We start from the raw sequence: 12,339 nt of genomic DNA on the forward strand, positions 1-12,339 counted from the left end.
GCTGAATACTTTAGGATATTTTTATGGAAAAAATTTGTATTCAGAAAACGTACAATTATTTATTGAGAAGAAATTGTACAAAGGAAGATATTATTTCGCCACTCGTATTAGTTTCATAAACTTTGCTTTGTAATCGTCTAAACTCTAAAGTATCGACACTTTCTTGGGCTGATTCATCGACGCGAACTTTCCAGGATCGCTGGAGCTCGACTCAGTCAATAGCGTAGAGTGATGTTTCCTGAAAAACCGTTTTATATTTAAAATTCCATGAACAATTACCAGTAACAATGAGTTTTTTGATTTTAAATTGTCCGAAATACAATACGCTTGGCGGAAAATACAAATTAAAATGTCACTTGAAAGATAATTTCAAAGGCAAGATACGCAATATCATTTATCAAAAACACCAAATTACTCGATAAATTAGTCTAATACAATCATTCGCAAATCATTCTCCTATAGCGTCGCTAATAATTTTTGATGTGCTGTGAAATACCAGTTTGAAAAAGTTACCACTAGATTCTTCTTTCTTTACCTGCAAATTCTGTCAAACACACTTTGAACAAAAGCCAAGTGTTTATGTAATTTCACCATTACGTCGTCCAATTGTCCGACGGTCTTCGTCTTTTTTAATTCCAACTTGTTCACCGATTCGATGCGGTTTGGAATTCCTCGAAGAAAAGTATAGAAATTAGGAAATCGTAACGTAGGATTATTTCTTACGACTATCGTAGACTTTCTTTCTAAAAATTACTCGAGTTCTCCCGATTCTCGTTTCCCCGACCGTCACGCTGGTAAAAGTCTAGCTGTTCCAGCGAATTTAGAATATTCGCCAAACCATTATCGGTCTTCGACATCGGTTTTATGGACGTTGGTATCGCGCTGGTATTCATCATTTCGCTGATCGCGAGGTCAAGATTTTTCAATGTGATGATGCCCTCCTCGACCAAGTCTCTCACGACCATTATGAATTCCTCCATTAATCGAGCCTGAAATATTAAATTAATTATTATCAATGTATCATTATTATTAATACATCTTTTTGTTATTTTAACTCGCAAATCGTGCCCCTGTAATTTCTTCGGAAAAAATTAGAAGCACTTTGTACGTTAAAATACGATTGTGTGGTTTATGGCTGATACTCGCTTCCTGTTGTATTAGATTGTCTAAATTAGGAAAGTCTCTGCGAAGTTTCTCGAAATAATCGCCGCTTCCTAATAGAGCCGCACGTAGATTCACGATTTCTTCTGTGGAGCTTTCTGTCCGACGCAAGTCATTTCCGGGGAACTCGCGGTCAGAGACCCGCTGAACTCGGACGCTTCGCTGTTGACCTTCTTGCGTTTGATTTTCTTCGCAATGAAACAAGAAAAAAAAAAGAAAATGGGGAGAAAAACGAACGATATTAGCACCTACAGCTTCTCGAAGACGTGGATAAATGACAACTTTAATCTTCGTTTTGTCATGAAGATAATTTTCTCTTACCTGTCGATCCTAATTTAGCGAAGGATCCGTACTGTACCTAGAAACAGATTTATCAACGTTGAATTGATACTAACGAGAAAGATACGACTTCTACTCACTTTCGAGAAGAATAACACTAACAAAACTGTTAGGAGCTTCATTCTTTTTGTAACTGTCTATTCGGATCCTTGGAGAAAAGTGGATCATCAATCGAGCTACGTCGATGATTGCTGCTGGCCGGTTGAGCGATCGATTTTATAGTGGCGAAATGCGTGGTTAAACGCACTCTGCTATGCCGTGTTTTCCAAACATCCCTTCCTAACATCGCGATAAAATCAGACGCAGCTATTTCACGACGAATCATTCTGAGTTGTTAAATGTTCGCATATTCTCTGACGTTAGAATATTCTCTGACGTTCAGTCAGTTTCAATTCAGATATAGTAAAATAATCTAAACTCTGATATCATCTTTCCAAAAGGATGTCCCTTAGATAAATTTAGATAATTTTATTTTACAGGCTGGTCCTTAAGCGATGATACGATCGGACACAGGATGATTCAACGTGGAAGAACAAGTCGAAAATATGGAAAAAAATATCTTCATATGACTCTTCGTCTCTGAGAAAATCGAGTTTAAAGATTTATCAAGTATATTTAAACTTGATTAAGTAGCCACTAGATTGGTAAGTAAACAATCGCCAGAAGGCTATTATACGCGCGAAGATAAGTAAAAAGTGGAAAATAAAATTTGAGGTCTCGCTCTTAAGCAAGTTGTATTTTCGGCCTATCGCGGGGAGACGCGGTTGCGAGAGTGCGAGTCAACGGGAGTCGTAAATTCCCGTTACGATTGCAAGAATCGACACCGCGAATAGATCGATCCCCTTATTTCGGCTAGGATAATAGGGGTGGTTGAATAAGTATAACACTGTGATTAACAGAGCTATAAGCTTTATATATTTTCAACACTTTTACACTGATATGCAGTAACGTAGCCGATATCCTAAGATATAAGGTAGTCAAGGAACGAGTAAGAGAGGCAACCGAAGTAGCCTCGTAATCGACAGGATGAATGTTGTAGGAAAACTATAGTTCGTTCTCGTAGGATTACAGAAGAATGCTCGGTGTGGGTGTTCCCTTTTTATTAAGGACGTGGATTCGTTGTTCACACTTTTCGTGAGTAGATTGAGGGCAACGATCTACGATGTCCATTGGTTTAAGTCAATGTTAAAGAATGATTAGAGGGGATGGAGGCTCCTACCAATGTTGCTAGTTGATGTCTTGTTTAACGGAAAACCTGGATTTCTCGGTGATTAAACATTCGTTTTTTGCTAAGTCACTACCTGCTTTCTCCGGGTTTCCTAATAGCGTGTAGTAAATCCAAGGGCCTCTCTAAACTGGCTATAAACAGAAAGCATCTCTAGGATATGGAGCTTATTCCGTAAATTGACATATGTCAAAACAATAGCATTAAAAGTTGTCGTTTTACGGGTTCTTTGGATTTATTGAGGGTCGAAGGACGGTGCGTAGACCGTCGGCGGTTAAGCAGCGCCGGATGGCGTGCAAAAGTCTTGCGCGACGTAACACAATTGAAGTTTGAATATGTTTGATTAAAAACTGGTTTCAATAAGACATTTTCCTATTAAACAAAGCATCTTGTAAAAAAATGTTATTCTACGCTTTTGACTTATTTTCACACGTAGTTCAACTTGTTTATTTACTCTTGCTCAGTCTGGAATCATCCGAGTTTAAATATATTTGTCAAATTTGCAAACTCGATTTTCTCGGAAACGAAGCGTCACAGGAAAACATTTTATTCTACATTTTCTCCTTACTCTTTCTCGTCTGATTGTATCATCATTTTACAATCTTTACAAGACACTTTATATCCACCAGCTTCGATGACGAAAGATGATATTATTTTGAAACACGTCACAAAAATCTCTGACACGTAAAGTAGGTGTAAATTGAATATGTGTTTATATTTCTAAAAAAAAAAGAACAACCTAATCCAGTCTAATGTACAAAAGTTTATTTTACAAAATACTAAGTCAAACGTTCAGATATCGTACAAAATTGAGCATCATAGGCTAGGTCGTTATCCAGTATTCATTTTTGAGCGAACGAATTCCTTATCGCCCATATCCGTAGCCTCTGCAATGACAAAAGACAATGTATAAAATTCTAATATAAATCGTCGTAATGTTTGAGAAATAATTCCATCTAATCTCGAATAAATGAATTTTTATTGGAAATCAGTAATTGACGAATAATGAATATTTACCCTGCCCTCGCGCTCGCGAAAGATGCGCTTCCGAATGGGGAGCTGATGGAACCGGCGTGAGCAGACGAAGAACTACCCCCTCCAAAGGGATAGCCTCCGTATCCACCATATCCACCGTATCCACCGTGTCCACCGAATCTACCGTATCCACCGAATCTACCGTATCCACCGAATCCACCGAGTCCACCGTAACCGAAGTGGCTGGGATCTGGATTTGCCTCTCTAACATTCCTCGATAGTGGGACGTCTGGAACATCTGGAACTAGAAATTTCACAAGAATAAAGAAATGTAGCTTAAGTTTCGACAGTGTATAGCTTGTTGTTCAAGGATTGTTAAATCAGAGGATCGTATCAGAAAATAATAATAAAAAAAAAAAAGAAACAGAAGAGAAGAGATCGACAGGCGATAAATTGGTGAAACTTTCAGGAAGCTGAAGATCGCGGCAACCTTCGAAAGAACTAAGATCGAAAAGTAATAATTTTTTCCGTTCGAAGATCTGTTAGGCATTCACTAAACGATGAGTCACAGCGGCAAGTATATTTCAATCCCGCCGATGTGACGCGAAGCATGTTAATCATTTTACGTTCAAGACTAAACGTCTGACGAGATGCAAAACAGAAGCTATCGTACGACTATTAAACAACCGCGAAGAAAATGTAATCATTGTGCAGCTTGATTCGAACAACGTGTCCCTTATACGAGAGATCTGAAACTATCGAAAGTACTCTTCGATCTCGTTCGATCTTCAGCTTTGATTTCTCATTCGGACATTCCTAACGATCGATCTGCTTTAAATTTGATCCCAATTTTAGCTCCCATAAACGCTACTCCTCTAATCGCAAACTTTCCAATCATTAACTTTACAATTTTGAACAAACTGTGAGATTTCGAACGAATTACGAACTAAGCTTCTCTGTTAAGTTAACGTAGATTCTCAAGTACTACACCTTGCTCTCCAACGTCAGGGTAGCCAGGATAGTCAGAGTAGCCAGGGTATGCAGGATAAGCGAAAGTGGTAGCCAACACGACGACCAAAACGATTAGTGTAGTCTTCATGTTTCCGGATTTGTTCAGCACGAATTAACGACTTGATACTCGTCTGGCAGCTTCTTCGAGATTCGAGAGCGAAGTGACGATGAGAAAATCTACAGGGCGGTCTTTATATAGTAACCGCGAGCGTTCTGAACGTCTTGGGATGCCCCGAGTTTGCGTAGAGGTACCAAACAGGTACTCTTCACGAGGAACGAGCGAATCTCATTAGCACGGACAAGCCTCCATTGTGTGAACGCTTTGGACACGATATAACGCGTTACCAAGAAGATGACTATCGGAACTTAACCAGACAAACGACCACAAACGATGATCAGATGATATTTGCATCCCTACTTTTTGCTACCAATTCCAACTCTTAGCGGAATCGTTTTTTTACGGTCAGATGCTTCTTTTTTCTGTTTTTGTTTGCTTCCCTTTCGACGCTTGTCCGATCCTTCGATCGTTTCCGCTAGGACACGCGCGTGATCCTTGCTGTCATTTGGTGTTTCTTCTTCCGTATCTAAAAGGAAGCGAAGGATTTAGACTCAATTTCAGGAGAATGTTATTTCTCTATCCGTATCGAGAAGAAAATAGAGGATTTCGGCTCGATTCTGGTTGGCCAAACCCAATATGTATCGTTCGTTTTCCATTTCCTATTTTCATTCGTAACAGAGAAAAAACAATAGATTTGGACTGGATCTATATTTAAACGAATACGGCTTGTTTCGTTGTATTCTCGCTACCTATTAGGTTGTCCGAAAAGTTTCTTTCGTTTTATGAGGAAATAATAGACGTACAGTGTTTTTTGTTTTATATTATTTTGTCGAATTACATTCGATCCATTTTGTTCTGTTGAGATAAACAACGCGACATTTCACAGACTTGGTTTCACGTTTGTATGAAGGTGCACTGCTGTAAAAAACAGGTTTGCGAAAGAAAGACACTTTTCGGACAACCTAATACTTTCATTTTCGATATGTGTCGGAGAGAACGTGGAATATCGTTCGTATCTTGTTTTATTTAAATTTACTGTGTTCAATTCGTTATCCGCAGCCTGTTATGTTAAATGTACAAGTCGGCATTTTATTTGCGATCGAATTCCTGATTTGAAACGTCAACGCGTGTATATTATGTATAATTTTCTGGATGGAATCTTCTTTTCGCTTTAGATGCGACGTCGTTCGAAACTTCGAGTTTAATAATATTTTTCGTACGTGTTGGAAAATTTCCTCTGGAAATTATCTTAATGATCGTAATTTCATTACGCGTAGAAAAATTTCACGCGGGTTGTGTGTTAATTAAGGCCTGCAACTACCTGGGATTCCCCGTGAGGGACGTTTCTTCGTGTCATCGCCGTCGTCGTTCTTCTATCTTATCGAGCAAAATAATTTTCCATTGCCCGTAAAAATGACCATCGACTCGTTCAAGTTTTCCTAAAACCATTATATCGGAAGAATATTCAAAGATCCAGCATACGCGCGATATAAATTTTACAGAACATTGACCTATGAGTGTGACTGAAACGCCAGACGAAAAATAAAAGATAGATGAAAGATGAAATACAAGATGACAATCACATGTCAATTACAATGTGAATGTTCGTGGAAATTACACAAACCCGTTTGGTCAGTGGACCTTCATACGCTAAATTGCTTTGGAAGGTCGGCACTTGTGATGCTCGTTGCTCTTCAATTTGTAAGAAATTTGGAACATGCTTGGAATCAGGATGAATCGACAAAGTTTCATCGTATAATTTTTCGTTGCACGATATTGTGATGAAAAAGGGCTATTAGTATTCACCGTTGTTTCGATTGTTGTCTATCGACTATTGAAAATATTTAACGTTCAGTTACTCATCTTCTTAGTAAAACATGTACATCATAGTATTCGTAGCATGCTTAAATGTCAACCACAAAGAGCAAATGGAACTTTTTTATTCAAACAATCGTTTAATCTGTTATTTTTATATTCCCAGTTTTCGATTTGTTCGTCTGGAATGTTTAGAAAAAAAGCAATTGAAGCAGAAAATAACGACTTTATTTTACATATACAATCGAGGAATCGAACAGAATCATCGTAACGCGGAAGGATTTCTTCGCAATTATATATGGACAGTCACGGACAAACCTTAAATTTCAAGTTTATTCATCGATGTAGGCGACAGAATGGTTTCTCACGTCGTTCACGTTTTAACGAAGAACGACAGGGAATTTTGAAATCGCGAAGCAAAAAGGTTTCACGATCAGGACCAGCTCCATCGTTCGACGAATCAGACGAATGTTTTTGTGTAGTGACTAATTGCCTATTACACGTATACACACATAGTACACGTGTATAATTTCAAGGTTTCGAGCAGAGCATGACGATTTCCGTGTGACCATCTAACTCGTCTATTTAGCGAACCAATTCGACCGCGATCATCGTGTCGTGTTTCCTCGCGTTTGTATTGTCTGTATCGTCATTCTTGCCTTTCCTTTTCCAGCCACGTAAAATCTAACGGAATTACGCCAATGGTAAAACCGAATAGTTCGCCCATTATTTAAATACTCGAGTGTTTTGCTTCCAAAGTCTATTTGGCTTAGCTCGCTCCGCTCTCTAATGCTCTTAGCTCGTCGAGTTCGTAGAAAAATTGTAAATGGATCGAGTTATATTCCATTTGATTCAAGTTTGCATTACGATACGGAACTTCTTCGATATTCAACGATTTCTTGAAAGCGACTTGCGCAAGTCGTTAATTGCATGCTTGAAAATTGAAAATTGCTCGTAAACTTGCAATACAGATACGGATTAATGTCTGCTGGGAAAAGTAAATCTATATAACGACGAGCTAGAGAGTCATTAAAGTAAATTCCTAGAAGCGATTAAAGGGTGTATTCGTGATTCACGTACATGTAATGCTTGTTATCGTGTTTCTATCGATGGACAGGTCAATGTTTAATGAGCTTGCCGCAACTATTTTTCGATCGTATGAAATATACAGGGTGGTTGGTAACTGGTGGTACAAGCGGAAAGGGGGCGATTCTACACGAAAAAAGAAGTCGAAAATATAGAATAAAAATTTTTCGTTTGAGGCTTTGTTTTCGAGAAAATCGACTTTGAATTTTCGCTCGGTACGCGTGCACTTTATCACGTCTCGTTATAACGGATCTCACTGTAGATCGTTGTCTCGATGGAAAAATTAAAAAAAAAAAAAATTTTATTCTATATTTTCGACTTCTTTTTTCGCGTAGAATCACCTCCTTTCCGAAAGTTGGGAACGACTTGTGGTTTTATTGAAAATTCCAGACTCGTGTTCGTTTTGAAAATAGCTTTATTTCGATGGCATCTCATGCATCGTTTACGAAAGACAATTTTCTCAGGTCGAAGCAGTTCAATGAGTAACAATGTACGGTACTGGAATAATGAATTTCTTCACTCTAAATTCGCAAGCTATCGTTAACTAATAATTTCTTATACACTTTACGAACTATACTACAAGTGTGATTACCTTCGATCGATGTTCTCTTCGATTACGGCTTCAAGGTAGTCGAACGATCATGCAAACCCTTGTCTCTCCGAATGATACGACGTAATATTGCACTAGTCCGTTCGATCACTACGAGATCGACGCTACGTTCTACGTTATTTTCTTACATACTATTCGTTTCTAATTTAAAGATACAACCTAAAGTACGATACTAATTTTAAAAGGAAAAGATATAATTTTGTAAATCATCGGTGAAGGGTTGGCATAGCTTGTTCGTCGACCTACCATTCGATGAAATTCTCGCGTTAGGAGTAACAGTGACATTGGCAGGAATAATTCGATTCGTTCGGCGGTTAAATCTGAAGAGAATGCCCACCCGAAGAAACACGATCCTCGATCACTTCTTCAGGGCCATGCTGGAGAATAGAAAAGTGGAGCACAGTCGAAACTCTGTCCTGTCTGCATATTAATGTCCAATGGAATATTGATCTTAACGGTATCGAGAAGCGAACGGCTCGATCATCGATCTATAGCGCCCGATCGATTAGTCGGGGATTTACTCATCGGATGGCGGAGGACGCCGCTTTTTCCTGCAGAAATCGGTTCGGTGAAACACATCATGAAGTGAAACCGATATAATCACGATATCGGATGTAATAATGTTTGAACAATAACGAATAATAACATTTTACACAATACATAATTAATAAAATCAAGCAATTATGAAATAATCGAAAAATATTAAACGATAATTGAGATTATCCTTTTTGTCTCAGAAATATTAAATTTGTTTAATTATTGACGTCTTACGTTTTTTTCATTAATAAAATATCATTAAAAAGCTTACCCATTAGGGGATCCACCGTAAGCAGTTGCTACCGAACTCGCGACACCACCTTTTCCAGTAGAGTAACTGTTAGCAATGGCGGTCACGGCGCCAGGGGGAGATCCTTCGGAGGATCCAGCTCGAGAAGACCCACCAGGGAAGCTGAACACCATGGGGAAGAAGTTGTTCAGGTTCGGGTAGTTTTGTCGGCGACGACTGCCCTTGAAGGGAACGTAAGGAAAGGACAGTTCATCGTCGTCATCCTCGTCTTCTTCCTCGTCATCGTCCACAACGACGACAGGGGTCTTCTTGTTCTTTTTTCCATGCTGAGCCTTCGGACGATTCGGCACCACTTCTGTGCTCGTGTAGACCGGCTCTGCTGCTGGAGTTACCGGGGCCGCCTCGGTGGTGAACGCGGGAATCGATTCCGGTTGCTCCTGCAGCAAGGAATGTTTATCGAAATTCAGAATTTTCTCATTTCTTACTCTTCCTTAGACAGCTCTGTTGGATATCCTCTCTGTCAAGAAATATAAAAATTCTTTTTCATTCTTTTATTAGGGGGTACTGTTACTTTCAGATCATCGAAGATATTTTTCTGAAGGTCGATGTTGGTATAATCAAAAACGATAATTTACCGTATCTTACTAACTCTACTCATAATTAACAAGTATATAACAGTGGAAATCAGTTTATCCCTCCTTTTTCTATAAAATAGAATCACACGGAAACGCATTCGTTGACGGAAGCATTTCCGCGATTAAACGAAAGATTTTGTTTTATCGAAACAGGATATCTTGTTTAAAAGAATTCAGTAAGATGGCAAACTTATCAAGAGAGAAAAAAAAGATTTTATTAAGAATTTACTATCCGTGTATATTTAACGATTCCATGTTTAATATTTAACGCAAGTAGTTACCGAAGTGAAATACCCTAACTTCTCACCATCCGCATATTAACTTTAAGGCCGGTTTCACACAGAGATACGCGTATCGTAATACATACACGTATCGCGATACGTGTATTGCCAGCTGCGTACCATGCGAATGTCGCCATTTGTATTAATGTTTCGTCTGTCGTCTTCGTACGTAAGAAAAATATCCTTGCCAGGATACACGAAACGAGTATCGCGATATCCGTGCGTTGCTTTAATTGTTCCAATTATAGCAAATACCGAATCTATGAAACAGTCATAGTACCTGGGCAGGCAGAGCAGCATGCTGTTTGTGATGTTGCTGTTCGTCCTCCTGCTGATGCTGGTCCCCTTGAGGATGATTTGCCTCGTCCTGCGGAACATTTCCTTCCTGTGGACGATGCTCCTCAGGCTGATACACTTCTTCCTGTTGTACTTGAGTTTGTTCGTCGTCGCTATAAGAATCAGCAGCCTCAGGCGCTGCTTGAGCCTCAGCGCTCGACACTTCCGATTCCTCGATCGGTTCCGGGCCGTTCTTCAAATGCGGCGGCTGCATGCCAGCGAAAAATGCTTCGCCGCTCACGGCGTTTCCTTGGGCGAACACACCAGTCGCCTGGCCGCCGTGACTCGAACGTCGCACGGGTCTGTAGTATCCGGTGAACATCATCGCTCTATGGGGATATGGATGCGCGGCTGTCCTCTTCTCTCGCAGGAAGACTATGGGGTTCCCGTAAGGATCTAACATCACTGAAACTTTAGGAAAAGAACGGATGAAGCTTGGACGGTGGAAATGGAGAGAATTTTGCTTTGGCAAACGGAGTAGAAGAAGCTTCTTCCTATCATAACGAGAAGGAGGAAGAAAAGGGCGATTTTGATGTTTCGTCCGAAGATTCATAGTCATCGTGAGTCCCAGAAGCACTGTAGAGGACGTTCGAAATTAAATAGTGAGAATGGGGAGATTTAGCTTTGGAAAAAGAAACGGAGGAAACCTTTTGCTACTGTAATTAAACAGCGAATTCTGTATTTCGTCCGGGAATTGATGGACGTCGCGTATCCTTCTGGTAGGAAATATAGGAGGACTGTTTCAATTCACAGTCTCAACGTATCGTTCGGAGAACTTTTGCAGAAGATGGTTTGTGACACGATGAAACACCAATTTAGTTATTGAAGGAAAGACTATGGGCGTTTTACTTACCAGGTTCAGCAGGAATAGCCCTGGACTCCGTTACCGCGATCGTCGTCGCTACGACGAGGAGGACGAAGCTGATCCACTGCGCCATCCTCGGGAACCAAATCGTATCGGCACGAACTTAGAACAGACGCGAGATCTCCAGCAACGATGATCAGGATTTCGTTGGAACACCACAAGCTGACAAGCACTGTGCACCTGTCTGGTGGACGGGGGTCTAGCTGGTTCGCGAACTTTTTGCACGATGCTGGCTATTCTCGAATCCGCAATTGCTTTTATACCAAGAGCTATGATCACGCGGGGGATGGGATGGGCAAACGACGACGCGGGCCATGGGATGGATCGGTCGGATCCATGCACGAGAACGGGGATACGGGACCCTCTGCAGCCCCCACCATCGATCGTCAGGTGGTTGCCTCGTACCCAACAGGATCGTCGTAACGCAAACGTGCGCATCGTTCAACGATACGTGATCGTCATCCGAGATCGGTTTCGAACTTGAATCGAACGCATTAATTGTGATCTCTGCAGATCTCTGCTTGAATTCGTCTGATCAAGTTACACAACTGTTACTGCTGTCGATAAGAGATACGTTGGTAAGCTTTGCGACTCTTTGGCTGCAAAGTGAAACGACAGAGGATGCATCTCTCACGAACGATGGAAATATCGATAGAAGGAGCACGGAACTCCGAAAGGATGCGATATGATTTTGAATTTGAACCCAAAGGTTGAAAGATAGGACGTAAATTTACGAAGATCCCTCTTTGAAGAAAGTAGCATGAGATTATCAATGAGATCACTGATCGATGGACGATATAGGAGACTTGGCGGTGTTTCTTTCACGATGACTACTTTTTCCAGGACTCGGTTCTCGTGACTCAAGCAGATCAGAACCCGATAAAAGGATCTAACGACGGAATAACGCGAGGTTCATACATTTTCAATCGTTCTATAAATACGCGTGATCCAAGGAACGAGCCAGGACGATGCTTTCCGCTGATTCTTTAGCCGTGGCCGTACCTTCACGGGAATTCGCGTTTCCAGAATTTCCATTCCCTTCCCTCGATCGTCTTCGCCTTTTTCTTTTTTTTTTTTTTTTTTTTTATTCCGCGACCCCCTTCTTCCACGAACGACGCCCTCGAGACATTTCATCCTGGACTCGTTAGTCCTCTC

At 40.4% G+C, this 12,339-nt stretch overlaps 3 protein-coding genes across 3 annotated transcripts; all 3 read right to left on the bottom strand.

Moving 5' to 3' along the window:
* Positions 1-67: 67 nt before the first annotated feature.
* LOC138183497 (uncharacterized) lies at positions 68-1,707 on the bottom strand. The gene is made up of 6 exons (XM_069120453.1): positions 1,581-1,707; positions 1,483-1,519; positions 1,147-1,349; positions 755-989; positions 536-671; positions 68-238 (listed from the first exon to the last, which is right to left on the bottom strand). The coding sequence occupies exons 1-6, from the start codon at positions 1,620-1,622 to the stop codon at positions 145-147; spliced, it is 747 nt and encodes a 248-aa protein (XP_068976554.1). The 5' UTR covers positions 1,623-1,707; the 3' UTR covers positions 68-144.
* Positions 1,708-3,468: 1,761 nt separating this feature from the next.
* On the bottom strand, positions 3,469-4,889 carry LOC138183032 (glycine-rich protein). The gene is made up of 3 exons (XM_069119550.1): positions 4,691-4,889; positions 3,743-4,004; positions 3,469-3,612 (listed from the first exon to the last, which is right to left on the bottom strand). The coding sequence occupies exons 1-3, from the start codon at positions 4,797-4,799 to the stop codon at positions 3,591-3,593; spliced, it is 393 nt and encodes a 130-aa protein (XP_068975651.1). The 5' UTR covers positions 4,800-4,889; the 3' UTR covers positions 3,469-3,590.
* A 3,178-nt stretch (positions 4,890-8,067) lies between these two features.
* On the bottom strand, positions 8,068-11,425 carry LOC138183254 (uncharacterized). Its single transcript, XM_069119927.1, has 4 exons — positions 11,173-11,425; positions 10,264-10,730; positions 9,089-9,504; positions 8,068-8,831 (listed from the first exon to the last, which is right to left on the bottom strand). Exons 1-4 carry the CDS (start codon positions 11,255-11,257, stop codon positions 8,798-8,800), a joined length of 1,002 nt encoding a protein of 333 aa, XP_068976028.1. The 5' UTR covers positions 11,258-11,425; the 3' UTR covers positions 8,068-8,797.
* Between the last annotated feature and the right edge of the window lie 914 nt (positions 11,426-12,339).

Source organism: Bombus flavifrons, chromosome 9, assembly GCF_040668555.2.
Source record: "Bombus flavifrons isolate JBK064 chromosome 9, iyBomFlav1_principal, whole genome shotgun sequence".
NCBI lineage: Eukaryota > Metazoa > Arthropoda > Insecta > Hymenoptera > Apidae > Bombus > Bombus flavifrons.

Bases quoted from the DNA above. Each gene is read 5' to 3' on its own strand.
- LOC138183497 (XM_069120453.1), bottom strand. From the start codon at position 1,622: ATGAAGCTCCTAACAGTTTTGTTAGTGTTATTCTTCTCGAAA. The intron at 1,520-1,580 runs GTGAGTAGAAGT...ATCTGTTTCTAG, and splicing joins TAGTGTTATTCTTCTCGAAA to GTACAGTACGGATCCTTCGC. The intron at 672-754 runs GTAATTTTTAGA...CTTTTCTTCGAG, and splicing joins CGAGAATCGGGAGAACTCGA to GAATTCCAAACCGCATCGAA.
- LOC138183032 (XM_069119550.1), bottom strand. From the start codon at position 4,799: ATGAAGACTACACTAATCGTTTTGGTCGTCGTGTTGGCTACCACTTTC. The intron at 4,005-4,690 runs GTGTAGTACTTG...TGAAATTTCTAG, and splicing joins CCCTGACGTTGGAGAGCAAG to TTCCAGATGTTCCAGACGTC. The intron at 3,613-3,742 runs GTAAATATTCAT...TTGTCATTGCAG, and splicing joins TTCGCGAGCGCGAGGGCAGG to AGGCTACGGATATGGGCGAT.
- LOC138183254 (XM_069119927.1), bottom strand. From the start codon at position 11,257: ATGGCGCAGTGGATCAGCTTCGTCCTCCTCGTCGTAGCGACGACGATC. The intron at 10,731-11,172 runs GTAAGTAAAACG...CTTTTCCTAAAG, and splicing joins GGCTATTCCTGCTGAACCTG to TTTCAGTGATGTTAGATCCT. The intron at 8,832-9,088 runs GTAAGCTTTTTA...CGATTTCTGCAG, and splicing joins TACGGTGGATCCCCTAATGG to GAAAAAGCGGCGTCCTCCGC.